This window comes from Acanthaster planci, linkage group LG03 (assembly GCF_054643075.1).
Source record: "Acanthaster planci isolate LZ-2023a linkage group LG03, COTS_SCS, whole genome shotgun sequence".
Lineage (NCBI taxonomy): Eukaryota > Metazoa > Echinodermata > Asteroidea > Valvatida > Acanthasteridae > Acanthaster > Acanthaster planci.
This window is the reverse complement of record NC_141779.1, coordinates 14,565,119-14,592,847: the sequence shown is the minus strand read 5'-3', so window position 1 is coordinate 14,592,847 and position 27,729 is coordinate 14,565,119. Positions and strand designations below refer to the sequence as shown.

Below are 27,729 nucleotides of genomic sequence, written 5' to 3'. Positions count from 1 at the left end.
GTGGTACTGTCATCACATTGTCAACCAACTGACAGTACCCTGTTATTTGCCTGTTAAATCACTTGTAAATAATGACTTGTAAATTAAAAGTATAATGCTCGAGCCTACAGATTGTAAAACGTTACACTTGGAGTGTCTTTTATTGAAAGCGGTCTGAAAGTCTGACAAGACGCCAGAAAATCCGTACTTAAGTAAGTTCCTACAGAAAGATACGGCTTTAAGAGGGATGAATAAGTTGTCAGGGGAATCCCTGTACAAGGTCATGAACAGCGTAAAGTGTGTCGAGCCTGAAAGTCACAATCTTAATATTATTTGGGTATATTGTGTTGACCTGGGTACATCTGTGTTTTTAAAGCCCTTGGTGTCAGTCTGAAGAAAGAAAAGGATCTGTTAATTCTAAATTAGACGCTGCACGGATACAAGTCTCCCATCTTGATTGTGATACAAAATTTTGCTTGATATTGTCTTTGTAAGTTTGTTTTGCACTTTTTCATTGCTGATCATGAAAGGCACTCCAGGTGCAACTGTAGTTGAAAATCGTAGTGTGATATCCAAACTGTCATCATACAATAATTTACCATTCAGATGTGTTAGGTGCCTTATAGATGCCGTTTTGAGTTTACCAATTAGATGGAGATACAGTTGTATTCTTGTTGGAAAAATGAATCCTTGATAAAGCTGACAACCAGATCAGATCCCAGTGCAGATACATATATATTGCTGAAGTTCACTGCTGATAACCAGAAATGTTCACCGATACATGTACATGACATTTAAATGAGGGTGATGTAAACGTATGGAATGGCGAATTCAATATGTGCATGCAGCATGCTGTGGACAGCTGTTGTCATTCGATACGGCAGCCAGGACTGGTGAACTCTCAGTAGGCTAATACCATCCAGCATGGAATTGAGAACAGGCATTGAGTTACTGTGCGATTTGTCCTGCCTGCATTTTGCCAGAATGGCTCTTGTTGTACGCATAAATCCAAAGGTGTGGTGTGAAGCATGGGTGATTGGATAATTATGGACCTGGGGGCGAGCTGGAGCTTTACAATAATGAAGGGACTTGGTTGTGATTAAAAGACAGGTCTGTCACAAGGAGTCATTTATTTTATAAATGATACAACTTACAAACTTTAAAAGAAATTTCTGGCATATTGTGCTCTTTTTTTTGAGGTATGTGGTCAAAGACAGTCATGCTAGAGTTAAGTCAGGGTGTCATAATTTTTTTATATTTGGGTGTTTGTGTTTTTTGGGGGGGTTCATTTTTTGCTCTTCATTTTCTCCAATGCTTCAGATTGACCTTTTATACCAAAGTTGTTTATACCAAAGGTGTCAAAACAAACTTTCAATTTTGAAAGTGACTTTTTTTTAAAAAGTAAATCAAAACTCATGGGAAATTTTAAAAGTTAAAATGGAGATCTTAATGTTCCTTCAGCGTCTGTCTAGAGACTTGGAAAAAAAAACCACCCAAACCGGGTGTAAGAACAGCAAACGTTGTGAAGAAATGCATGCTGCGTACACATAGCTGTTTAGAATTCATTTAAATGTCATGAAATGGCCTCCCTTTTGGGGATTATTAACATGATTAATAACTGTCAGTCAAAAGAAATAATGATGTAATACTGGCGATTCTCAGTGCAGTGCGCCACCAAGAGGTTGTCACTGAGAGGTCTTGTAGAAGTGCACAATGGGATATATATAGTTGACAAAATCCCATTCGTTAACTGTGCTGTGTGCGGGAAACTTCAATTTGTTCTCATCTTGGTTGAAACTTCGAAATTGCTCATTGTGAATGGGTGATAAATGGTTAACATGATGGTGCTGCAGGGAACGACTCAATCAAAACTTGACATATATAAATATAAGTTATGTACGATACCAAAGTGCACTCAGTTCAAGCTGCGTGTCGATCGTGAACTTGAAAGTAGCCTGTCTGCGGCAAACACTTGATGGTGCACTGTATTGTGAATTGCCCATATTGCTTGTATCCTAGTCTCCATTATTTGATTTATAGCTGAAATGAGCAGATACCTTTTGGATAGTGTCACGCTTTAACAGTATAACTATACCAACTATTTCTATGAATGAATTTGTTGCTGTCTTAATGCAATGGTTTCAGCAATGCACAATTGTTTAAGGTATTTATAATTGCACATTGTTGGCAACGGAAGGTTATTTTGGGGGGCGTGTTTTTCCATCGTGGATAAGTGCACCCTAGCACTTTTGAAGAACATTAAATGAACTATTTGTTTCACATACTCAAATCCCCAATTAATGAAGTTTAATCAGAGTTATTGAATTGTTAACAAAGGACTCGGAGTCATGACAGGATCTGTGAACATATCTTTGGACCTGATGGGAATTTCTTGAGGTTTTTTAATTTTGTAGAAATGAATTTTTATGAAAATGGTAATGTATTTTGCAATTATCGTGTTTAGGTGTAAAACCGATACAGAAATTATGCAGCTGTATCAAAACTACTTGGTACTTTGGTTTTTCCTTTCCAAGTTTTGCTGCTCTTCACTTTTAGAAAATGAAGCAAAACATGTGAAGAGAACTGGAGCAGATATTGGAAAAACCACAGTGCATACAGTGGCAAGTCGCATGGGAGTAGGAAAGGTGGAGGATCAAGCGCCAAGGGGGAACTCGTACCCTCCTGAAAATTTTTAAAAAGGGGGGGTGGGGATTATAGGGAAGAAGAAACTGAAAGGAAGGAATGGGGATGAAAATCACCCAGTTGCTAAAAACGACCTCAGAATTGACCTGGGTTTCTTGTTGATTGTATGTCAGTTTGCTGCTGATATGTATTTTGCCATCCCACTCCCTCCTGGCAAGAGACCTGCCCTCTCCCCCCCGGTGACACCCATGGCTTGTGGTACTGTGTAATCTGACCCAGGCCCAAGTTTGTATCTAGCAGTGTCGATGTAGCCGTTATCTTTGAGGTTATGATGCTGTATGTAATGTACTTGTCGGTAGCCCTCTAATATATGATGGACCACAGTTGGACATGTTTGTTGCTCCTTTGGCAGTCGGCAGTCAAGTGCTTCACGAGAGCATACTTAAAAAAAAAACGAAAAAACTTTTAACCAGTTTGTATGGAAGTAAATGGAAAAATGCCTTTATACTTTTAAAAACCATGAGCATCGGTAGGCCTACCCGTATGCTAGCATGAGTATTGGTATGAAAGTGCTGGACTACAAGAACTACTGCACTGCATCAGTCCATGTTTGGCTTGAGTGTGAGGATTTTCTCACACCATTTTGAATGTTGTATAGAGACCTTTATATGTTCGATGGAAAGTATACTTCTGGTGTTGATGTTGATTTTATTCTAAACATTCCTGTGTTTTTTTGGGGGGAGGGGAGGCCATTACATGGTGTGCGTTTCTCCAAGTTCCTTTTTGCCAAATACAGGGGTTCATAAAAGCCAAGCAGTACCCCAAGGGCACCCAGATCACTGCTGTCGGCGACGGCGGTGAGCCAACCGCCTTCAAGTACATCTTTAAGAACTGGCGGGAGAAGAACGCCTCTCAGATAGGCGTGGTCAGATCTCCCAGGGGCAACATTGGTGAGTGGTAGAGCTCTGGTGGCTGCTGTTGTGACAGGTGCAGCATGGTTGCACCAGTACAGACAGGTTCAGTCCTGTGAAGCTTGTCTGAAACTAGTCCAAGTCAGTGCTGAGCAAGACTGGTTCAGACTGGTCTAATCCTGCCAATGTGTTCCAAACCAGTGTAAACCAAGACTGGTTCTGGCTGGTCCAAACCATCTGTACAAAACTGGTCCAAACTTGCTCCAACTGGGCCAATCTAGCCATTGGAGTAATTTTTAACCCTAACCCAAATGCCCCTTTTTGCTGGGATGCATCCTTACTCCTTCAAAATCCTGCCACCTTGGGAAAAATTGTTTACTGCCTCAATCCCCCATGATTTCTTGAATATGTGACCACTGCCTCAGTCCTACCTGGTAATTCCTGTCATTATGTTGAGGCAGTGTGAATGGTATCCTCGAGGAGTGTGGATGATTAAAGTCTAGGCATTTATGCATGAAGGAGCATATACACAAAATCAAACCCATGACCTTGACGCCTCATGTCCTTCCTAATCAGCCACACTTTTTTTACCAATCAGCTTTCAATCTTCTGAAACAGCCAAGGAGATTTTGCATGACAGGTACAGATTAAGATTTACATAGGACTTGTTCTAGGTGGCTCAGTTCAGCTTGGCTGCTATAAAACCCCAGCATGGTCTGTTACGTTCAAGTTGTTCAGATATTCCTAAACTAGCCATAAAGCTTGTTCCAGCTCTACCCAAGGTTTAAACTGGTTCAATACACCTAGACAGTTGTTTACAGGTTCATATGTGGCCATGCTAAACCCACATGTAATGGTCAAACTATTAGGACAAAAGATGAGAATAGTCATGTTTTTTTAACAACTTCAGGCACTCTTCACAAACAGTACTTGCATTTGCTGTGGTATTTGAGTTTTGTTTTGGATCTGTTTGCTGAAATCAATCCTTTAGCCAGGGTAGAATACAAGAAGTTTGACGCTACCAGCCTCCACAAAAAGAGTACCGGTGATTTTGAGGCGGACCCATCCCTGGCTGCAACGCACGGCATGCCAGATGACGGAACTGGCACGATCAAGGTAGCTTTCCTCTTGCATTTTCATTCTCGGAAACAATCTTGGCGAAACTAAAAACTGGGGAAAAAATCCTTCAAAATCATCTGGATAATATCAGAATGTTCTGTTTTGATATGTTGGCTGTGCACTGTTTGTACAGGATATCACTACATACAAAAGGTCTGCACCTTTTTAGAGAAAGCTTGTCAGGGCAATATATGAAAATTCCTTTTTCAAAGAAATTGGTGTTGAGTAGAGAACTTGTTTCCCTCATTTTGTATTGTATCCAAAAAGCCTTCTCATTTGAAATTGGTCAGGTGTATTTTTGTAAGGATTTTCATGGTTGTATCTGCACAGTCGTGTGGAAATAATTCTGAAGACAGCCTTGTCTGCATGTGAAGGGTGTCTTTGTAAGTGACCACATGTACTTCTATGCTCTACCGCGTACCCTCTCAAGGGCACGATAGACACACCAGTGTCCTATATGAATCTCATTCCCCCATGGTTTTTCCCATGTAGATTTGGCGCATTGAGGATTTTGAAAAAGTGGAGTTGGACCCCAGCCTGTACGGCCAGTTCTTTGGCGGTGACAGCTACGTGATCCTGTACACGTATAAGGTGCGAGGACGGGAGCAGTACATCATCTACTTCTGGCAGGTCAGTGTAGCTGCCATTGGATGGATTTGACTGATTGCAATCATGTCAATGATTGGATTGGTAATCATGCGAAAATGTTTTGATTTTGTAATCACTTTTTGAATTATTTACATTAAGAAAGTAAGGTTTAATTAATTGCAAATCAAGCTGGCCTCGCATAAGCTTGTGCTTCAGCTTGGACTCCTCCATGCATCACCCTGTATACTGTGCTGTTTATTAGCTTTGTTTTCATGTGTTGTGATGAATGGATGACAAATCAAATCGATTTAATCAAATCATCAGTATGACTCTTAGTGTTGTATTGATGCTTATTGTTTGCTTAAGTGGTAAATGTCCTCATGACGACATTCAGAACAGTGGTCGTTTCAAAAAGATAAAATTATTGCTATTTTGTCATCAGTTGTTTTACTTCTTTTATTGTTGTAGGTATCTGCACTTGGCACTTGAATTTGGTACTCCAAATTTTTGTTCTGAGTGCTACCGGTATTGTTCTAGTACTTGAAAATGAACCAAGGCAAAATTTTATACACAGGAGGCTTGAGTGATTGTTGGCATTGTTTGCAGGCTTTCATGTCACCGTTTGTAATTTAGCCGATGACTTCTTTTCTCCGCTTCAGCCTGGCTTAGAGATTGCTGCTTCTCAGGATAAAGGTGTCCACGAATTCTCAGATATCATCTAAAACTTCAGTTGAATTATTTATAACCTGCTCGAAGTTTTATAGTTGAACATTCCAAACCTTTTGAAACACCACCTCACCCTGCCCCCGTTTCCCTCCACAGGGCCAGGAGTCCTCTCAAGATGAGAAGGGGGCTTCGGCTATCCACGCCCAGGAGCTGGATGATTCCATGGGCGGAGCCCCGGTCCAGGTGCGCGTGGTGCAGAACAAGGAGCCACGCCACTTCCAGATGATCTTCAAAGGCAAGATGATCATCCACATGGTAGGTGCACGCGGAAACAGCTTTGACTCGCAGCAGCAGAGCCTTCCAAAATATCATGTCACATGACTTACACTGCTGAAGGATATCAGAAAATTACTCGACAGGCCGCGTGTGGCCCGTTGCAGGAAAGAAACAGTGCACAGCTACTGCTCAAATGAGTCTTGTCAATAAGTACACGTGGCATCTGTGTGTCACAACTGGGCTGCTGTATCTTGCCTTTTTTCGAAAGCAGAAATTTTGGGCCCAAACCGGTACTGTTGATAAGTGGTTAGATGCAGTCTAGATGATGGTGGTTTTTCAATTTCAACTTTGAAATCTATCTACAACAACCAGTATGTCAGTGGTGATCGCACATCGCACACATGTGCCCTGTCAGATTCTGGGGTATTCACCCCCCCCCGTCCTGAATGAAGGGGTACTCTAGAGTTATTAGTAGTTGTCCGTTTTCTGGGAAATTAAAATTCAAGCTTTCTCATGTATAATAGTTCTCTTGCGAGTGCCATCCACAGTGACTCATGTGGTTATTCATTCATGGGTTATCACACGCCTTTGTTTCCACAGGGAGGCAAGGCTAGCGGCTTCAAGAACCGTCAAGAGCAAGACAAGGCCGAGTCCACGGCAAGGCTCTTCCAAGTCAGGGGGACAAACGAGCTGAACACCAAGGCCATCGAGGTGGGTGTACAGATCCCAACCACGTGATCAACTGAACATATGTTAGGAAAACCTGACATCCCCTCTCCGCCCCCCATGCTTAGATTTTCGTAAAAGCTGCAATATATGCTACATCTGACTGGGACCAGCTAGCCAACCCCAGCAAGCTCGGTGGTCGAGTGGTTAAGACATCTGCACTAGTAAGCAGGAGGTCAGGGGTTCGAGTCCCACCCAAGCTCTCAGACAAGCACCGAGTATACAGTGTTTATGAATTAGTCGGTGTAAGGGCACAACCTATAATTAAAACTGCAATTGTTGTGTCTGCTCCCTACACGTAGCTGTCCAGTTTCGTTTTCAGATAAATGCCGTGAAATGCCATCTTGAGGATGCTAGCACCGTAATCAGTTGATCCAAAACAAATTCCTTCAGACAACAAGACATAGTGGTGTTTAAGGTATTTGTTTGTATTCAAGGCTACGTTGTTTGATTTATAACCAAACTGAAAAAAATTGTGCTGTTAGTGTGATTACAGAACTGAAATCCCGAGTATCTTGATTGCACTTGATCTCGGCCTGGAAAAGGGGTCAATCCCATAGAGAAAGCTTCAGTGTTTTGCAGTTTTCATCGGTGTTTTACTTCATGAGGTCATGTGCCGTTTCCTGCCAGACATGTCATGCCTTGAAGCATAGTGACGGTCATCCCTAGTAGTTCGTTTCCATCTGTAGTTATCTGTGTTTTTTGTTGTCATTTTGCTCAAGGTTCCAGCCAGAGCAAGTGCTCTCAACTCCAACGATGTATTTGTCCTGAAGATGCCCAATGAGACCTTCTTATGGTGTGGGAAGGTAGGCACTTTCCCCGTCTCTACTTTGTCGCACATCACCTTGAACACTGACAACATTTTGGAAGAGATTTTAGATGGAAGCAACCTCTCGTACTTCTGACAGTGTTTTTTTTTTCTTGTCCAGCTGAATTGTTTCATTCAACACTGAAGAGCAATTTGAAAAAGTACTCAATGACTCCACTTCAACATGGTTCAGTCAGGTCATGTATATTGTCACCGGTCCAAATGATACTCTCATTATGCAGTCATTTCAAGTCTGTTTTTTTAGAAGTTATTAAGGTGTTTTTTGTTTTGTCAAGTTTGACAGCCCTTTCCCTCAGCGCAGTGTCCTTTTTTTTGTGAGAGTGCACCGCACAAATTCCAAGTAAATTTACAAAGCCATTAGCAGCTCAAGAGATGCAGCAATCCAGTGCTATCCAAGAATTTTAATACAGATATTAGGGTTAAAGCAAATCTCATACACACCAAAGTAGAAATCCACTCGGATGTTGGCCAGCAGTCATTGCACTTACATGTAGGATACACATCCGGGCTGGTCGCTTTCTTTTACCGTGCAAACTTTCTCTGTTCCTCACTACGTCTCAGTTCCGTGAACTGACTTGTGTGCACTGTCAGAGCCACTTAATCTATCACCGGCTTTCTTGTGATTTGAACAGGGAGGCAGTGGCGATGAAAGAGAACTTGCCAAGGGCGTGGCCAAGACACTAGCTGGAAGGTATGTCATGAGGAGGACAGGTGATGGTAGCAACCCCCCCCCCTCATACCTGTAATCTTACCTCACCGGTGCGCAAGTAGACGGCGTTCCCAAAGTCCCTTCATTTTTCATTCGGTGGCTGACAGTTTCCATTTTCTGGTCTTATTGGCCAAGCTCAGATGAGTCTGTGGACTTTTTCCCGTTTCTTTTGCTCGGAACCAGCCTCCTCCTGCCAGAAAAACCAACACTGCTCTGTTGTACGTGGGACAGTTAGACCCCATGCTGATTTAGAACATGCAGTTCTAATCCCTCATAGTATTGCTGAAGAGACTTTGTAAGATTTGTGTCAACTTTGTGAGACAGGTTGGTCTAGTAGTTGCTCTGTTTTTTTTTCCATTCACCTCTGCAGCCTGGGTTCAATTTCTGGCTCGGTGTGCATGTTTTTGATTTATTTATTCTGGTTTAAAAATCTCCAATCCAAAAATTTGAAAATTTACAGTGATTGGATTACAATATGTATAATTTACAAGTATACGAAACATTAGAAAGCACTCGTGACTACAAAAAACAATCATAAGAGAATATCAAATAGCAGTAATCACACAAGATAATAAACGAGTGGATAATACAGACAGTGTGTGGGATGGTCGATTTATCTATTATAGTGCATCAGAAAGGAATCGTAAGACCACCGTTATTCCTAAGAACTCGTGTGCATATATCTGTTTGTGAACTTCGAAGGGGGGGGTAGTATTGACATGTGTTTGGAGGAAATTGGATGGGGATTAGATTTTCAATCCCCACCTGATTCTGTGGGTTTTATCCCAAATTATTCTGTCAGGGTTTTCTTCCCGCCTTTGTCACATTTTCTTCAGATTTCTTCAGGCTTGCGAGTTACAATGCCCAGGGCACTTTTGAGGAATCTTTGGCGTCGTTACCAGAAACGATTAATAATATGATCATAGTAAAACCTCTCATTCAGTCAATTTTTCCCTCCCTTTTTCAGGGCGTCTGACTACACCATGGTGCCTGAGGGACAGGAACCGGCCAGCTTCTGGAGTGCACTGGGAGGCAAGGCCTCCTACGCTAACACCAAGTCGTTGGAGGTACACTCTGGCACTTTCCCCTTCCCACGACACCTCCCCCCGACCTTCCTCCCCACACCTGCAGGCGGGCGCAAACATTCTTCAGTTGGTGTGGGGACCACGCATGTGTCGCACAGTGTAGACCCAAAATGTTCTACTCAAAGCCCCCACAGTTCGGGTCCAATTCTTTCTTATCCAAGAAAAATTTCCCATGACATTAGGGGTTAACCATAACACTGCTTCACATAACAAGGTACATGCACAGCAGTTGTGTATATCCTTGAATCTTGTTACACGTAGCGGGCTTTCCCAATTAAGAACCAGTCGCCTGGGCTTTGCCGATGAAGGAAGTGTGCAGTATCATGTATTACAAAGCCGCCTTCAATCTTGCTCTAATGGTTCACTTGTTGGTTCTTTGCTTTAAGGACTCAAATAAATAAAACAATTGAGTGGCAGTTGTAGGAAGTAAACTACAAGTGAGTTTGTGAAAGTTTTTCGCATTACCATTGACATGTACTGAACTTTAACAACACACAAGATGTATTCCTTCGGTACTCTTGTGACGGTACTGAATCAGAAATAAGTTGTGCGTTGTCAGGACTTTAAATAAATCTTGTAATCCGGTGTATATCAGTAGGAACCCTTCGCATTTTTTAACCCTTCACAAAGCACGCAATATTCGCAGCTAAATTGCTGGAAAAAGTTGCCTGGAGACCTATTTCTCAGGACTCTGTCATACTGAATGACCTGTATCGATTTCATTGTTGCCTTGCAGACTGAGGTGCCCGACTTTCCCCCGCGCTTGTTCCAATGCTCCAACGCTTCTGGCAACTTCATGGTGGAGGAGATCCATGAGTTCACGCAAGAAGACATGGTGCAGGATGACGTCATGCTGCTGGATGCCTACCACACGGTATGAGAGACAACTCAGAACCGGGTGGGAGATCATCTCCCTGCCCATGGATTAACAAGCAGCAGTTGAAGAAAAGAAATTATTTGCTCTGTGAAAAATGAGCTGTGCAAGAATCGGAATGATTTTGAAGCTTGCCCATGTTTGTGCCCATTATCTAAACAGTTGTATCACACATTCTGATCCGTGAACCTATTTTATTGTGAACTTTCCTTGTTTTTCCATTTCCGGTTATATTCTGGTTTTGATGTTGATTCCAGGAGTGAACAAATTGGGAGCGTGGGTCTCCCAAGATGTTCCCCCATCCCTGGAAAAAAAAGAAAAATAAAGTGGGGGAAAAAATAGAAAAAAAATAACAAAATAATGAAAGTGGATGAAAATTACCAATTTGTCCAAAAAAACCTTTGAATTGACTGCTTCCACTATCAGTAGTTTTTCAGTCCCCCCCTAAAAAGCGTTCTGGCCATCTCTCCTCCCACCCCCCCCAAAATTTGACATTCCAATTACACTTTTTCTTTCTGCTGTGCCATCCAGGTGTTTGTATGGATTGGGTCAGGCGCCAATGAGGTGGAGAAGAAAGAAGCCATCAATACTGCCAGGGTGAGTCTGGTAACCCATCCTCATTTGTCTGAACAGACAAATTTGATGGTGCAGGGGAGAAAAAGCAAGATCGCATTGATCAGTTTGGCATGATAGCCAACTGCCACTGTAATTGATATCCCAACCACTAAGCTGCGATAGTTCTGTACACTACTGTCAAACTTGTCTGCGGCTTCAAGCATGTGTCTTGCCTCCAGTGTTTCAGCACTCCACGGTATTTTTAAATCCAAAGAATCTACTTATTTGTGTGCTCTTTCCCCCTCTGTCAATCAGGAATACATTTTATCTGATCCCAGCGGCCGGGATGTGGATGCCACGTCACTGATCAAGATCCAGGAGGGTAACGAGCCGTTGCATTTCACCGGCCACTTCCACGCATGGAACCCTAACTACTTTAAGGTAAAATCAGGCAGAGTGTATGAAGACCCATCCCAACAGGTGCACACAGTGTCGCGTTCACATCACCTGCCTAGTGCGGACACTCCTTTGTTCTCGTGTAAAGAAAAGTCTGTGAAAAGACTCACTTTTCTTGCACTGCAAACACCCTTTTGAGCTGGTTTTTTTATGGCGGTTTCCTTTGCTGTTCCTCTTCCTTTTGCTGGGCGTAACCCTAACCCCCAAATGCCTCTGAAACTATTTTTGAGAATGGGGGTAACCATGCGAGGACCTGGCTTCGTCCACACAAGGTTGATTATGCAGGGCCTCTTTTATTCATGGGTCCACACTAGATATGTAAGGTTGCCACACGGTCCCCTGTCCCAGCTTTGCCCACAGCAGTACAAATCAATACCGTGAGAGAAATTACCCTGGCTCCTGACTCTCAGTCCTTCATCCTCGTTTATTAGTCGCACCCAGCAGAAAGGCAATCCTGTGTTTCCAAAAAACTTCCTAAAAACCATAAATCTTCCAAAGCCTAAATTTCAAGCAAAAGAGGAAGAAAGGTTAATATTTGCATTTATTTACCTCATTTTTCTTCAGACGAACTAAATGTGTCCATTAACCCTAACTCCCTTGAGTGATTGACCGGCAATCTTCCACATCCTTGCAAATCTCAACACCACATAGTAAACTGTGCACATAAACGTTTGGAATCCATTTACTTGTGATATGCCTAATCCTAAGTAAAACACAGTCAGTATACCAGATTGCAACCAACCTTGGTGTTGGAGTTTGACTGGTTGGGGATCGTTAGGATTAAGGTGCAAAGATAAAGTCTGATACTTGTTATTGACTCTATCTCCGTTGGTTGTTTTGGGCTAGGATTATTAAACCTCACTCCTCCAGAGGCATTTATTATTTTTGTTGGATGTGTTTGTTGGAGTTATGACCACTGCCTCAGTCGAAGGATGCAAATGTGATGCAATCAAGCAAAGCCAGTCGTTTGTCCAATTTTTATTCGGAGATAAATCTCAGAATAAAATGTCCCAAATCAACATCTTTTCATGTTTCAACTTCCTTTACTGTTGATCCAACGGATGTTCCAAGGTTGGGGTTTTAATCGAAATGAAGTCAACATTGTGTACCTTTCAGAGGAACGAAATTCAACAAACTGTGTCTGGGTCGGCAAACGACTCATTTTGCTTGATTGCATTACAGATCTTTTCGCAATTCCTGTGAGTGTGTGGAAGCAGTGTGTATAACATGGAGCATTTGTGTACCTTTCAGAGGAACAAAATTCAACAAACTGGTCTGGGTCGGCAAACGACTCATTTTGCTTGATTGCATTACAGATCTTTTCGCAATTCCTGTGAGTGTGTGGAAGCAGTGTGGATAACATGGAGCAGTTTGGGTGATTTCCAATGTAATCTTTTCGCAATTCCTGTGAGTGTGTGGAAGCAGTGTAGATAACATGGAGCAGTTTGGGTGATTTCCAATGTAATCTTTTCGCAATTCCTGTGAGTATGTGGAAGCAGTGTGGATAACATGGAGCAGTTTGGGTGATTTCCAGTGTAATCTTTTAGCAATTCCTGTGAGTGTGTGGAAGCGGTGTGGATAACATGGAGCAGTTTGGGTGATTTCCAGTGTAATGTTTTCGCAATTCCTGTGAGTGTGTGGAAGCGGTGTGGATAACATGGAGCAGTTTGGCTGATTTCCAGTGTAATCTTTTAGCAATTCCTGTGAGTATGTGGAAGCGGTGTGGATAACATGGAGCAGTTTGGGTGATTTCCAGTGTAATCTTTTCGCAATTCCAGTGAGTATGTGGAAGCGGTGTGGATAACATGGAGCAGTTTGGGTGATTTCCAGTGTAATCTTTTAGCAATTCCTGTGAGTATGTGGAAGCAGTGTGGATAACATGGAGCAGTTTGGCTGATTTCCAGTGTAATCTGGACGTAAATACATGCACGGCAAAGCTCAAACTGAAACTGAAACTTGACACAGTACATCTCCCAAAATCAGTCTGCCGTGTGTTTGCCTTACAGCCTCAATCGTCCCAATTCCTCCAAAACCGCTCAGATTTTTTGAAGATTTTGATGCAGGTTAGGATTAATCCGGTTTGTTGGCATACGTTTTTTGCACTGTAAAATGACGAATTGTAACACTCGTTATAAACCATAAATAAAATCGACAATGTCTCACGATATTTTATCTCCCATTGACTTAAAGATTCTTAATAGCTGCCCTAAAGGTTGCGTGTAGAGTTTGCCATAATTGGACAGGTACATGTATTTACACCTGGAAGCTTCATGTATTTCTAAAAAGGGTCTGGAAAGACAGTACGCTGGCCTGCGGAACTTGAGACATGTAAGGAATCCCAGAGTCCAGGTTTTTGTTTGGTGCATTTGATGCATTGGAGATACTGGTAGCATGGGTACCATGGATAGCAGTGTTGAATCCTCTGGTTCTATTTTGAATTGTTGAGGACATCAGGAACAGGGAGAAGGTTGATATTTTCATAGAGGGAACCATTTTGGAAGGTGGCACTTGGTGTTGGGCACGAAGAATTGTATAACTGCATAACTACATGTGCACTGTACTTTATTTGCCAAATCTTACATAAAGGGGCATTTCTGAGTACGCCAACAAAGTAATTTAATAACTTTTTCTGGAATGGTTAAAAGGTAATAACTATATTCGACCAGTGGTTTATTGTAACAAAAACCAACAACCGACATCCCAACAAATCCTGACTTAGCGTCACACAGTGTTGAGTGATTTGAGGACCAGAATGTAAGGAGTAATGTGGATGTAATGTCTGAAGCATGTCGACAAAAAACCCAGCATGCATTGCATGAAGGATTCCGATGCTGCCAGGAGTTATTTTTTTTTTTAAGGAAACAAGCACGTATGCCAACAATACTGAAGCGCGCATACTCAATTCTCCAAATGACACAAGGTCACTCACAAAACCGCTCTCAAGAAACAAGGGGAACGCTTAGAAAGGAACGTTTTTGTTACAGATCAGTTGAATAGCTTTCGAGACGGGATGTCTTGTGTTGGTGTTGTGACGGTCTTCAGATGTGTCGGCTGTAACACTGGTAGACAGAATTGAAAGTTTTTCAGGGGACAAGAAAAATAATCAGTTTTCATCACTGCACTGATTGATAACTGCATGTGAACAATATGCACCAACACAACAAACTGAAAAAGTCAAAAGTTAAACCGCTGAGGTAGGGATTTACAGTTGCATTGAAGAATCCTAACTACCTGTACTAACATCTCGCATGTGCTTATTATTATTATTATGGGGCCTTGCTTTAATTTTGTTTTCATTTCAGGAATGTTTTGGTCATTATAAATAGGTTTTTTGGATTGGTCCTCAGCTACCGTTTGATTGAGGAATTTGTTTCATTTCGTTCAGTAAATGTGTTCATGGTGATACTGGTCCAACATGTATGTTGCAGGAGAGATTGCTTCATCCATTGCATGTTCTCCAGACTAGACATTGGTTCTCAAAGTGCTTACCAATTTCTTTTTATGCCTTTAAATCTCCAAAGCTTATCCGGTGCAAGACTTTGGGCTCCATTGTCATGGATAGAATTTGTCAGATTTTGGTATTGGTTGGAAGGTTTGAAATGTAATAAGTGCTTTGGAAAGACCAGGAAACTAAAATGAAAATGCAACAATGGTGATGCAACTGAGAAGTTCTAGATACAGCGCTGTGGTTGTAATTCCAGAGTCCAGCAAAATGTGGAGTCGCACCCAGGGCTATGTTCCCGGAGTTAATGTGAAAATAAGTAAATTGTACTAAGAGTCAAATTTGTTCAAGAATTGATTAAGGTGTAAAAATGGAAATTTTTTGAAAGGGAGCCTTTTCAACCGAATCAGTATGTTTTACTGAGTGCAAAGCTTGCTCCAGTTTATGTCTTGGCAGAAACTTTTAATGATGCTGTTGCACCCAGCAGCCTGCTGTATAGAGGGTTTGCATGGCTGCCATCTTGCAGGCCAATGCTTTCTTGTTCCACAGGGTATGCACAAAGGAGATTTTCCTCTAGACTGTCCTACAAGATGGCTACCGTGCAAATCCTCCATACAGTAGATACCACAACTCAGTCTGGTAACAGTTGGAAATGCATTTTTTTTTTCAAATTGGCAGGAGTTGCCTAACCTGGATGACATGAAGGCCCAGGCCAAGAAGGATAACGAGAAGATTGCCATCACGGTAAGATGATGTCAGTCAGTTGTCAGCCATGTGGCCCCGATTCTTGAGCCCTCACTTGTCAGACGTAGACATGCCAGCAGTACGTACAGCCCAAGTAGTCTCATTAGGTAGCCAACATTGCAGCAAGCATGCTTATACCAATCATCGAAATCAGTCAGTTGTTGAGAGCATGCATCATTGAGTGTGGTAGGACACATGTAGTCAGGTGAGATGCACCCATGTCGACAGGTAAGGCATTGTAGCATAGGCAGTGTCTGGATCAGGTGTTATTCAAGACTGTGGCTCCCAATATGCTAGAATTAAAGCTGTAGCCACAGATGCCTGATTCAGATGCAGCAGCCTCTTTTCCCTACAGTCATCAAGAACAGGCCACATTCAGGTCGCCGTCTTGGTTGCCAAAAGTGTTCCAAACACCCAGTTATCTGACTTCACTTACAGTTGACTTCATGGACTTGCTGTGCCTGAACATGCAAATATAATGTGCATTTAAGTGCACCTGCTGGCACCCTGTAAATAAAGTACAGCAGGTGTTATCAGTCTGAGTGCAGGAAGCTGGTAAAATGTTGCCAACCTACAGTATTCACACTGAAGACTGTGGGTACCCGTGATGTAGGGTACCACGCTTAGGTTGTTTGGATTTTCAGTCAACAAAAGAGGGCGCTTGTCGATATGAACTTTTTGAGGGGCTTGGGCACCAGTCTTTGACCCTTCTGTGTTCAGATGATATCAGAAACATTTCAGGATGAGTCTCGTTCAGAGACAATATAAGTTCTGATATTGCTTTTGATGTTCATTATGACTGTATGGAAACGAAGCATGCTACACAAGCATGTAAATGTGTGTCGAGTTGTCATTTTCAGTACCGTGTGCCTCAAGTTGCCTTCCTGTCCTCTGTTTCCTGTTACTGTTTTTGTTCCAGCAAGTCTGTGTGCCACTTCCTTTTTCAAATCACAATGCATGCCTTTGTGTACCTGCTTCTTGCAAACGGAGAGACTATCATGGACTTTCTTTTTCATTTCTTGCTAAAAAAATGTAAAAGTTTCTTCAGCTTAGCCTCCACGTGATGTTTTCAGGAAACGGTTGAGCAAATCATACGGAGCAGTATTCCATCTAAGCTGATTGTGTCACTTGACGCTAAAATGTGTGAGAAACGTGACGCTGATGTTCATGCTCCTTTGAACTTTACAAGAAAAGGGGACTTTTGTGAGGGCTTTTAAATTCATTTGGACTACCCCAAAAGTCCACACTTCCTGTCATTTCATCATGACAGGGCTATGCCGAGCAACAGTTGTCTTCATAAAAAGTTCCTGAATTTGTCTTTTATCTGTCATTCACGTTGTTGCCTCCAGCTCCTCCAATTTGTACTTGCAAACATCCCGTTTCCACAGCTTGGTTCTAAATTGCTTCATTCACAAAAAAAATATGCTGAGAACATTGTAGAGTGTTTAATTATATGCATAAGCCCATATGAGAAATTGGCTCATAAGTCACCACTCTCCAAGAGTGCATTTGCATCATGAGCGTCACACAGATACCATGTTAGTGGATCGAGTTGCCTGTATGTATCAGCACATTTAGCATCAGTTGCCGCTTCACAAAGCAAGTCATGGTTGAGCCAAGATCATCTGTAGAACAGCACAGAATGCTGTGTGACACTCGCTTTACATGGCATGAGATGAGTGTGTTTAATAGGCAGTAAGAACCGATGCAACTTCTGCTAAGCACGTAGTTTCACTCATCTTAGAAATCATGTAAAAAGCAGTGCAGAGTTTACATCACAAACGGTTACGGATATTGCCAAGAATTTCAACTAAAAGTGTAACTCATAACGTCGCTCATGAATTAATACATCGGAAGAATTTCTAACTGCTGTGGTAGCTGAATTTTTCAAATGCTTGATGGCAGTGTGTCAGACAAATCAGTGTTTTCCCGTTTGAGTAAGTTTGTAAGTTGGCAGGACTTGGGCTGGAACATTAACCGCATGCTGCTGGGTGGAATTTAAAGTTGCATGTCGTAAAACCGGGGTATTTTCAAGATTTTCCGTTTTCACTACACAACAAACAGGTGGCTGTGTCTCTTTTTGTTTTAGCTGCATGAAATTGCTCTGGGGAGACGTTTTTCAAACGGTCAGCACCTGTAAGGAAATGAAACACAAAACTCGGGAAAAAAATTAAAAATAATAGCAAGCACATAATTTGGGTTACCAATCGATTTATGTGAACTGTCTTTTTTCCTCAAAAGTGGAAACTGACCACAGGTGTGTCATTTGATGTTTAGATGAAACTATATTGGCAGTGATTACTCTTTCCCTGTTCTAAGCAAAAAAATTGTTCGAAAATTCATTCAAGTTTCATAAATAGTCCACATATCTTTTGGACTGAAATCATTCTATAACTTTTTTGATCATTCTCATTGAAGTATGGTTATTGTCAAGAAAAACCTTTCCCCTTTAGAAGCTGCTTTTCTAACCTTCTTATTTGCTCTGTTGGCTGTTCTATTAATCTTTTATTTTTCGCTCTACCGTCTGACGTCTGTTGATGCTTGTTAACTCTAACCTTGCAGTCGGCTCCCACCCTGGTGAGACTTGATCAGGTAGGTCACTAGGACAACTACAGTAAAAGATATCCCCTCCAGTACAGCAAGGGATTCTATTCATTTTGAAAGTGAATTTTGCTTTCGGTACAAAGAGCACCAGAGGCGGGCTTTATACAGACATAATAGCGTGTGCCCCCTCCCCACTAAAAATAGTGCTGGCAAATGCTGACCATTTTAAACATACAAATGCCAACTGGTGGTATTTATAACTTTCATGGTAAGAAAGGGGACATTCGTAGCTTCATGATGCTCGCTATTTCATCATATTTAAAGTCAGAGATCCAGAAATATATCTTACCAAACACAAGCAATCAAACTGGTGCCACTTTTCAGTAAAAAAGGCTACTCTCAGCCATGTTCCAGTTCCGAGCGCTGTCAGCAGCCTCCTTTGAAATCATCATTATAAAGGAGGAATAGGTCTAGTGATTAGACTGGAAAGACGCACAAACTCAGTTTGGATTGCTTGTGTTTGCTGAGCTGTATCTTCAGATCAATCAGAAGGAACTGAAACAAAATAAGCAGCATAATCATGCTGAGAGTGTGCTCTTTCAAACCATGCATCGCGCACACGTTTGTTTTTAAACAGTCAACAGTCCAAGTTGTGGAAAAGTGAAGATCAGTGCACGTGCATAATAGTACAAAGATAAAATCAAGGAATTTTTTGGAATTATAATATACATATATGTTGAAAATTCTCCATTGAGAAGTTATTGTCGGCCATTTTCTTATATCAGTATCAGTATATTCAGTATCGACGAAATAGGGTTGAAATGGACCATGTTTGCATGCACCATTTTTTTGGGGGGGGCACTTTATTACTGACAGAGATGATGCAGAGTTTGATGCCATTCTCTTTGTCATTAGGGGCCTTGCGGTAGGTCGTCGACTCCTTTCTCAAGTGAATTTCAGGATTAGCTCTGTTTAAATCCTGGACGGGGTAATGCCTCGGGTGTTTTGAGGTTTCACTATCAAGATCTTGGGAATTTGTCAGCTCATGCGATGCACCAGTCGAGTCAAATAATGTAAATCCTACCATTCGGACGTGACCATGTCAGTAATGTTGAGTAGATAGACAGTGTGAGGTACAGCCGAATACAGATAAGAGCACTGTCAATACAAGGTGATATTTATAATAAGGACAATGTTAGGTCCCAAGGTTTTGTTTTTCTTTTTGTTCATTACTGATGATACAAGGTAAATGTTGTTACAAGGTACCCTTAATTTTCGGAATAAAAGCGGCAGCTTATACAGTGATTCTCACGCTGAAAAATGTCCCTGTGGCTTATATGGCAACATTTTAAGAGTGAAATCAGTCACTAAATGGTGCGGCGTGATGTGCCTCAGCGCAGCCTAACCCGGGCTGCTGCAGCCGTGGCCAGCCAGCCACACGTGCAAACAGCGCAGCGCTCCAGGCATGGGACAAGGCAGTCGTGTATTCATTGGTTGCCCTTTGCAGTGGCTCTACTCGCATTTTGAAAATAGAGGAAACCAGTCCAGAGGACTGTGGTGCGGTGTGTCTGTTCATTTTTATCTTTTACGGTTGTGTAATCCATGTTGTTTATTATTTCACTTGTCATTTTGGTGACTGTTAAAAAAAACTAATAAGAACTGCTGCACGGCCCATCCAGCAAGAACACTAATCCAGCCTGCCAAAATTAGTAATGTTGAGGACTTGGGAAAGTTTTAAGTTGAATAACAACACTCGTTTGCGCATCGCTTACACTTGAAGATTGCATACCTGAAAGTGGCATGACCTAAAAGTCGTGCACTTTGAATTTTTGCGTCTAACATCTGTGTATCATTTGAGCAATATTTGACCTTTCCAATTTCACAAAAGGCGAAATTTAATCAAATGTAATACTCTACATGTACTAGCACTTTGCATGCAGTACGTGCGATGACTTCCATAGTCAGCAATGTGGTGTGGCTTATCAGTCTAGAGTATTACCACATATCGTCACCGCCTCCACGAAGTGTCGCTAATGTGGCTTTTGAGGAAAACCAGGTTTTTGAGATAATCGCCAGAGAAATTTTTCCTTTATAAAAACTACAAAACTTAGTATTTTGTGACAACTTAATGTAACAAAAATCCCTTAAATGATTCTTTGATGTCTAATCGTTCACTTAACCCGAGTAATTAATATGAAAACGGGTTAATTAGCCAAAATTAATAAGCAAAGGTTAACGTCACTTCATGAAAATGAAAATTATGTTTTTGTACATGACCGTCCTTCTGTTCGATGTATAATAATCACAGGGAAGGTGATCGTGTCTTTACGCGCCCACAACTGTGAATGTAACAAAGTTAACATCACTTCGTGAAAAAAAAAAATTCCCGGTTGACTTACTTTTTAGCTGTTTCCTTGCAATACATTTTGTACATGTTCAAAGGACGTTAACCATTGCATCTCTTTGTGAAAACGCAGAATGCTGTTTTCAAGATGTCTGCCCTTGGCAACATTAATGGATCCATGACATTAATGATTTTTTTTCTGGGAGCATGTGAAAATGGTCAAGCACAGTATTGTAAAAGAGAATATTGAAGAAAAAATGGAAATCAACAAAAATTCATTTTTTGGACATTTGCGTCACTTGGTGAGAACGGTGACGATATGGGCAGAGTGACCTTTCCCTACTGATACAGCAATTTTGGTCCACATTCAACTTTATTTATCTCAAGTTGGCAACGACAAATTTTAAATCCCATCAGTATAAATGTGTTTTAGAACTTCTAGTTTGTGTCTGTAGTCAGGTTTTTGCACAGCCGGTCAAACTTTTGCAATTGAATTTTTTTGTTAGTGTTTTTGTTCCATATGTTGCAGCATTTAAGAGAAGCACCTCGTAACATGGAAACAGCCATACAATCCGATGCAGGCTGCTGGAACAAAGCCTTGTGATTGGTCAGATTGCGCGATATTAGTGGCGTAATTGGCTGTTCACATATGGCAATACTCCAGACTGCTTGTATGCCACTGCAGCTAATATGCTGACTTCAAATTTGCAAATCTTTTCTCGCTGCGGCTTATACTCTGTGTGTCCTATTATTCCGAAAATTACGGTAATTTGTAAAGCCCCAAGGATCTTGTTATAACATTGTTCCACTGTATATGGCTGAGAAGAGAACAAAAAACAGTAAAATCTTCTTTTTTTTCATTTCATTTTCATCGGTGGGTTATATTCACATATTTCTAATTCAGGCTCAGTGAGCTGATCAGTGACATGCTTCAGGCAATAGTGTGACACTGTTTCCATCAGACGATTACATATTTATCCCTGCCATCGTGTCAAGATTGGTGTAATGGATGTCATTTTCTCTGTTATGCAGGGGTTCCCCCGGGCTTAAAACAAACTCAGTCTGTATGGCTAGAAAACGGTTCAAGAAAATCACTTCATTTAATTGTATTTGTCTGTGAAACAGACCCCGCTTATATCTTTTATTCGTAGTGTTTGTTGGTATCCCACCTGCGTCGTAAAGACAAGTTTACTGCTTTCAAGTAAAGGTGGCTCTCAGCTGAGTCCTTGCTCGAAGAATTGCCATTTAGAGAATGGGTCTTTTAGACAGGATCCAGCATCTTGGGTGAAAGGTCAACTGAAAGTATGGAAATTCTTAGGTCCAGTTCTGAGGTTGGAGTCGACTACAACCAAAATACTGAATATTACCGTAGTTCTGAGGACCAACATGTGGGGTGTTTCATCACTGCCACTGACTGCTACCCCCAGTCAGCTGACTAATAATGCCTGAAACAGAAGACGCCTTTTATAAACCAGTCACATCAGTTCCCTTGACTTAGCCAAATATTGACTCTGATTTCATCACCTCTGTCTGTAACTTTGCATCAGTAAACATCAATAAACAAAGTTTTCACTTCCCTCTTCACCCTGACCAGGCCCCCAAGAAGCAGGATGGAGAGGACTTCAACTCCTTACCCAAGTACTCCCTGGAGAAGCTGCAATCCAAAGAGCTGCCTGAGGATGTGGACGTCAGCAAGAAGGAGGTTAGTTGCCTTCATGCTCTGACCCAACCCAACCCAACCAAGCCTTCCAACCGGACCCAACCCTCCAACCCAACCTTCCAACCCAACCCAGACCAACCCGCCAACCCAACTCAATCCAACCGAACCCAGCCCAATCCTCCAACCAAACCCATCCAAGCAAACCCAGTCCTCCAACCCAACCCAACGTCCCAACCAAACCCAATCCTCCAACCAGACCCAGCCTTCCACCCCAACCCGATTCTCCAACCAAACCCAACCCTCCAACCCAACCTTCCAACCCAGCCTGACCCCCCGACCCAACCCAACCCAGACCAACCCAATCCAACCGAACCCAGCCCAATCCTCCAACCAAACCCAATCCTCCAACCAGACCCAGCCTTCCACCCCAACCCAATTCTCAAACCATACCCAACCCTCCAACCCAACCTTCCAATTCAGCCTGACCCCCCGACCCAACCCAACCCAGCCCAACCTTCCCACCCAACCCAACCCAACCCAACCAGACCAACCCAATCCAACCGAACCCAGCCCAATCTTTCAACCAAACCCAGTCCTCCAACCCAACCCAACGTCCCAACCAAACCCAATCCTCCAACCAGACCCAGCCTTCCACCCCAACCCGATTCTCCAACCAGACCCAGCCTTCCACCCCAACCCAATTCTCAAACCATACCCAACCCTCTGACCCAACCCAGTCCTCCAACAAAACCGGCAAATTGGTACAACCGTGAAGATTTACCCCTTGACAGGCTCCATTCTTTGATACTGCATCACAAATGATGTCTACAACTGGTGAAACTCTGTTATTGACAAAGCTTGCCCCCCAAACTAGTTTGTGTAAGAGAAAGCTGACTGAAAACTGCAACAGCTTGGGGTTGCAATTGTAAAAATGCACCCCTTGGCAGGTTCCATTCTTGGCGCTTTCCAGAAGTGATGTTGAAAAGTTTGTGAAACTCTGTTATCTAAGCTTGCCCCTAAACAACTCTTCTCATGTAAACGAAAAAAATGTGTGGTTCTTATTATGAAGAACCAATACCAATGTGGTTTAATGTAATCTTTTATTCCTAATTCCTTATCTTTTTTCCCTAATGCTCTAATGAACAACTCAAATGCCCAACTTTATTGTATGTTTCAGTATCACCTCTCTGCTGCTGACTTTGAGAAGGTCTTCAAGATGAAATTTCCGGACTACGTCAAGCTGCCAGGGTGGAAAAGAAACAAATTGCGAAAGGACAACGGGCTGTTTTAAAAGAAATGCTCACCAGAGTCACAAGGGGAGAAAAGAATTAGAGCAAATAGTGATAGTGAGTCGTCGATCTGATCATTATCCAGCACCGAGGTGGTAGTCAAATCCTCAAAGAGCTAGGAATTCTTTGAAGGAGTAGCTTTAAACTGTTTTTGTTCATATTGGAGGGTTTGGTGCCAATTAACAGCAGTTGTGTTGAATATTCCTCAAATGATGGTTCATTGAGGGTTTGTGTAGCATTTGGTTTTAAACAAAGAACTGGTGAGCACCAGTGAGTGTATTTTGCATCAATTGATTATTTAAAAAAAATCGCTACATGGCTATAACTCACAGATATGTTATTTGATAACATTGTGAGGGGAATATTTTTTTACCCCCAAAGCTGCAGGAGTCTGAATGATTTTGTTTCTTAGGGGATTTAAATTTATGCTTTTTTCTTTTAAATCTTTGACTTGCGCGTTTATTATGTTGAAATTTGATGACAGGCTCTTTGAGGATGAAAATATCATAAAAGCAGGAAAAAGTTATTTTTAATGTGATGCGTTATTGAAACCATTGGAGCTGTTTATTTCTGCCAGTTTTGGATCATGTTGTTTTTCAAGTTCTTTCTTTCGAGGTGCATGGTGGAAATAACCATGAATGTATGTGCATGACAAGTTTTGTGGAAATTTAAAAAATGGCTCAGGTATGAGAAAAAGACAAAATGTTTGCTGTAGAGGCCAGAAGTTAGTTTAGAATGAAGCATGTGCAGTCGTTTTTGACTTTGAAAGTTTATGGCCCGGCTGGAGTTTGTGTTCAGTCTGGTGCCTGTCCACATGGTTTGCCTAGCTTCAGAAAGTTGAAGTCGGGGAACCGGACTTGGACACAACGTCGTGGCCTCATCTGGACTCGTGCATTTCAGTCAACGGCTACGGCTCATTACTGCGTAGTGTGCATGGCAGGAAAAAAAGCTGACAGCCAAGAAATACCCAATTCAGACACAACCCTTAGGCAAGAAGTGTCTGGCTGGCAATGTTTTTCAAAAAGGAAGGCTGATTCCCTTTTTTTCTTTTGCTCAGTGAATTTTGGCACATGGGCAATTTCTGAAAATGCAAGGTGTGTCATGTTGTAGATTGTATAATTTTAACATTTGAAGTGCTGATACAACTTGTTTGTGAGCATAGTAGAGAATGTCTTCGTCCCTTCCAAGAGTGAAGGGATATTTAGTGACCCTTCTAGTACATATTGTGCTTTCTAAAATTCCTTTCATTTGCAGTTATAAAAGACAAATTCAGATTACTCATAAGGGATGCGACAAAACTGTGGAAATTCCCACACTGTCTTTCACAGCGTTGCATCCTTTTGTGTCTTTCTCACCAATCCATTCCCTGATGCTCAGATGCTGTTTGTTAGCCTGAGCGGTTTCCCCGTAGAGCTGGCCATCTGTCAGTTATACTGTCTGATATGGAATGTTTGAAGGCACGGCTTCAAAGCTGCAGGTTGCAAAACTGCAGAAAGAATCACCCCCTCACACACACGTTGAAATATTTGAGAACGACTGATGTGGGGCCTTTGTACCCATGAACAATTTTGTATTGCTGGTTATAAGCTTGAACCACTGCACGAATGTGGAGTCTGCATCATGGGTGTTAAATAGTGAAGTGCCTTTTGTACACGATTATTTTAGAGATATTGAGACTAAGTATATTTCACCCATGCATTTTGGCACAGCTGGTAACATGTAGGCAAACAAGGTGATTGCATTGCTTGAAATTTATGGTTTCAAGGTTTGGGGATATTTGGTTTTGGAGTTATATTTTGAAATCAGCAGTCTATTTATCATAAGATATTGTTTGATAGATGAAATACTATAGCAATATAATGGCAATTTGATAGCTTATTAGAAAGAATAGATAGATATGAAATTGCTTATAACATATATTATATAAAATGCAGATTTGACAACTATTTTTAGCATCAAAGGCGCGCCTACACTTGTTGCCTTGGATTTCACAATATTGAATTTTCAGAATAAGTGCCAGATTTTACTGAGAATCTATATGCTGCACGCTGCAGCTGTTTAATCACATGTATCATAGAAATTATCAGATTTACGCAGATTTTCGATCATGGTTAGTATTGTTCGGGGATGACCTTTTTTTTTCAACATTTGTAGAAGTGCAAGTCAAAAGTTGATGCTGTAAAAACACATTGTACTTAGTTGTAATTTTCACATGGGCTGATTTCTCTTGACATCCGAGTACACTCGTTTCACATGACATAGTAATATGTTTGAGTGAACTGCTACTCTCTAATATACAAATTCAAGGCCCGATGCCGGAAAAGTGAAACGTGAAATTTCAAAGGTTATCATGGAAATGACAAATTTTTGAATTCCACGGAGAGAAATTGTACAAAAGGTGGAAACTTGTAACTGCTATGTTTTTTCCCATATTCAGAGGAATATTGAAGCTCGGCGGGCATTAGAATGAGTCCGTTATTCTGCTTTTGGATTCCCCTGTGCAAAATTTCATGGTGAATGGTCATTGCAATGTACTTCATTCGTGTCCTAATTTCAGTTACAGTTCTGTTGGAATTTCAAAGTGAAACTTGGGAAAACCTGTCATTTTTTCCCAATTTAGATTTGTGACATTTCAGGTCACTCAAGTAACTTTCTTTTTTTTTGGACAAAGTGTGGATTAGTTTTGTTTGTATATTTTGTGCGTGGTTTTTTAATTTGTAATTACTTTTGTGAGTCACAGTTTTGCCTAATGCCATGGCAAAATGCGTGTGGGACCTCGTCGATTCTAAAAATAAGTGGTCATCTTGATATTTTTGAAGTCCTCTTGTCAGAAGCGAGCCTTTGATCACAGAACATGGATCTGATCGTTTGGCTGATGCATAATGGCCAATTGATTTCAAAAATTTGGGGCAAGTTCACTCACATCTGTTTGTGTTGATTTTTGATTTTGTACCCATTCAAAGTATCTGTTTTGGTCTTGAGTTTTTCCTATGTAGTCACTTGCATGCCTGGTTTTGCATTGCTTGGTATTTCACGCCAAAGCCAGTCACCCTTTAGTTGTACATATAGCTTTGTACACACAGTGCAGCCAGAGGTTTTTAGTGACCTCTCAGATAAATAGTGATTGCTATTTCTCAAATACCTCAATTAGGAAAGATACGTTCTAGTTCTGTTCCATTAGTCAAAACCGTTTGCTGCAAAATGCAAAAAACTCCTGATTTTTCTTACATCTCAGCACCTGTGCCTTCTTCACAACACATTCCTTCGTAGAACATTTGTAGCTGGATGGAATATGTGAAAGCTGCCTTACACGAATTCTCACCTGATTCGTCTTAAATACAGTTCATATTTGACAGAAACTTTCGGTGGTGCAAGTTTTTGTCTTGGTTGTAATGCCAATGCACTTGATCATAAGCAGTGGTACAAAAGAAATACAATGTATTGCTGTAGCAGTATGAGATACCTGCAGGGGGATAGTGTAGTGCTTTGCATGTGTTTGGTTTACGTAGAAGCCTATTAGTTTGTGCCTTGAGACAGAAATAAACTTTTTTGAAACATGCTGATTATAAACAGAGCCATCACGGTGGTGCGCTTTGAATTTTTTTTTTGCTTCAACGTGGCCTAGGCACTTGCTTGAGGAGTTCTGCATTATACATGTATTTAGTTTGCAATCATGAATGTTATTAAGCAATTCCATAGTTGGATTTTCACGAATGTTAAAGGGTTACAGAAATAGAAAACATTTCGTTCACGTAAAGTATTTCAAAATAATAAATATGGAACTGTTTCAAAAACACCATAATTTAATATTTACCCCATTAATTGTGAAGCCAAAGTGAGTAAAAAATTCCTGCATTTTCCCTTGCATCGTTCTAGCAATGATATCATCCAATCAGCCTGGGAGTGCGGTCATTGCCAGAACGATGCACATTGTCCATGTACGTAGCACACAGTACATGAAGTATCGCACATGATTGACCACGTTGTGTTTCATGTAGCTTGGCCAACGGGCAAACACTGTTTAAGTTCAAGAAATAAACGGTAGGATTGTGTCTTAATTTCTATCTTGAACTGAGACAAGGTTTGCCGGTGGGCCAAGCTACATCACACACAAAGTGGTCTGTTGCGTGCGATGCTGCATGTACTGTGCACTATGTACATGTACACTGTACGTGTATCGTTCTGGCGATGACATCCAATCAGCCTGGGAGCGCAAATGGCCAAAAGGGGATTTTTGTGGGCAGGGAAACGCAGGAACTTTTTAGTTATTTTGGCTTCACAATTAATGGG

The 27,729-nt window shown here is 41.5% G+C and overlaps 1 protein-coding gene across 4 annotated transcripts in view; it reads left to right on the top strand.

Moving 5' to 3' along the window:
• LOC110989333 (advillin-like) overlaps nt 1-27,013 on the top strand; it is a 51,824-nt gene extending 24,811 nt beyond the window's left edge. The window contains exons 10-25 of one of the 4 annotated variants that reach the window (XM_087134945.1): nt 3,419-3,572; nt 4,525-4,649; nt 5,145-5,282; nt 6,063-6,221; nt 6,783-6,893; nt 7,631-7,714; nt 8,370-8,428; nt 9,414-9,513; nt 10,268-10,405; nt 10,937-11,002; nt 11,276-11,401; nt 13,703-13,744; nt 15,537-15,602; nt 18,165-18,194; nt 22,085-22,192; nt 23,328-27,013. In XM_087134945.1, the coding sequence (XP_086991071.1) occupies nt 3,419-3,572; nt 4,525-4,649; nt 5,145-5,282; nt 6,063-6,221; nt 6,783-6,893; nt 7,631-7,714; nt 8,370-8,428; nt 9,414-9,513; nt 10,268-10,405; nt 10,937-11,002; nt 11,276-11,401; nt 13,703-13,744; nt 15,537-15,602; nt 18,165-18,194; nt 22,085-22,192; nt 23,328-23,441 (1,620 nt within the window). In that variant the 3' untranslated portion in view covers nt 23,442-27,013. The remainder of the gene's footprint in view (nt 1-3,418; nt 3,573-4,524; nt 4,650-5,144; nt 5,283-6,062; nt 6,222-6,782; nt 6,894-7,630; nt 7,715-8,369; nt 8,429-9,413; nt 9,514-10,267; nt 10,406-10,936; nt 11,003-11,275; nt 11,402-13,702; nt 13,745-15,536; nt 15,603-18,164; nt 18,195-22,084; nt 22,193-23,327) is intronic. The other 3 variants (XM_022253645.2, XM_087134946.1, XM_022253665.2) reach the window with 3 other exon arrangements.
• Nucleotides 27,014-27,729: the final 716 nt, after the last annotated feature.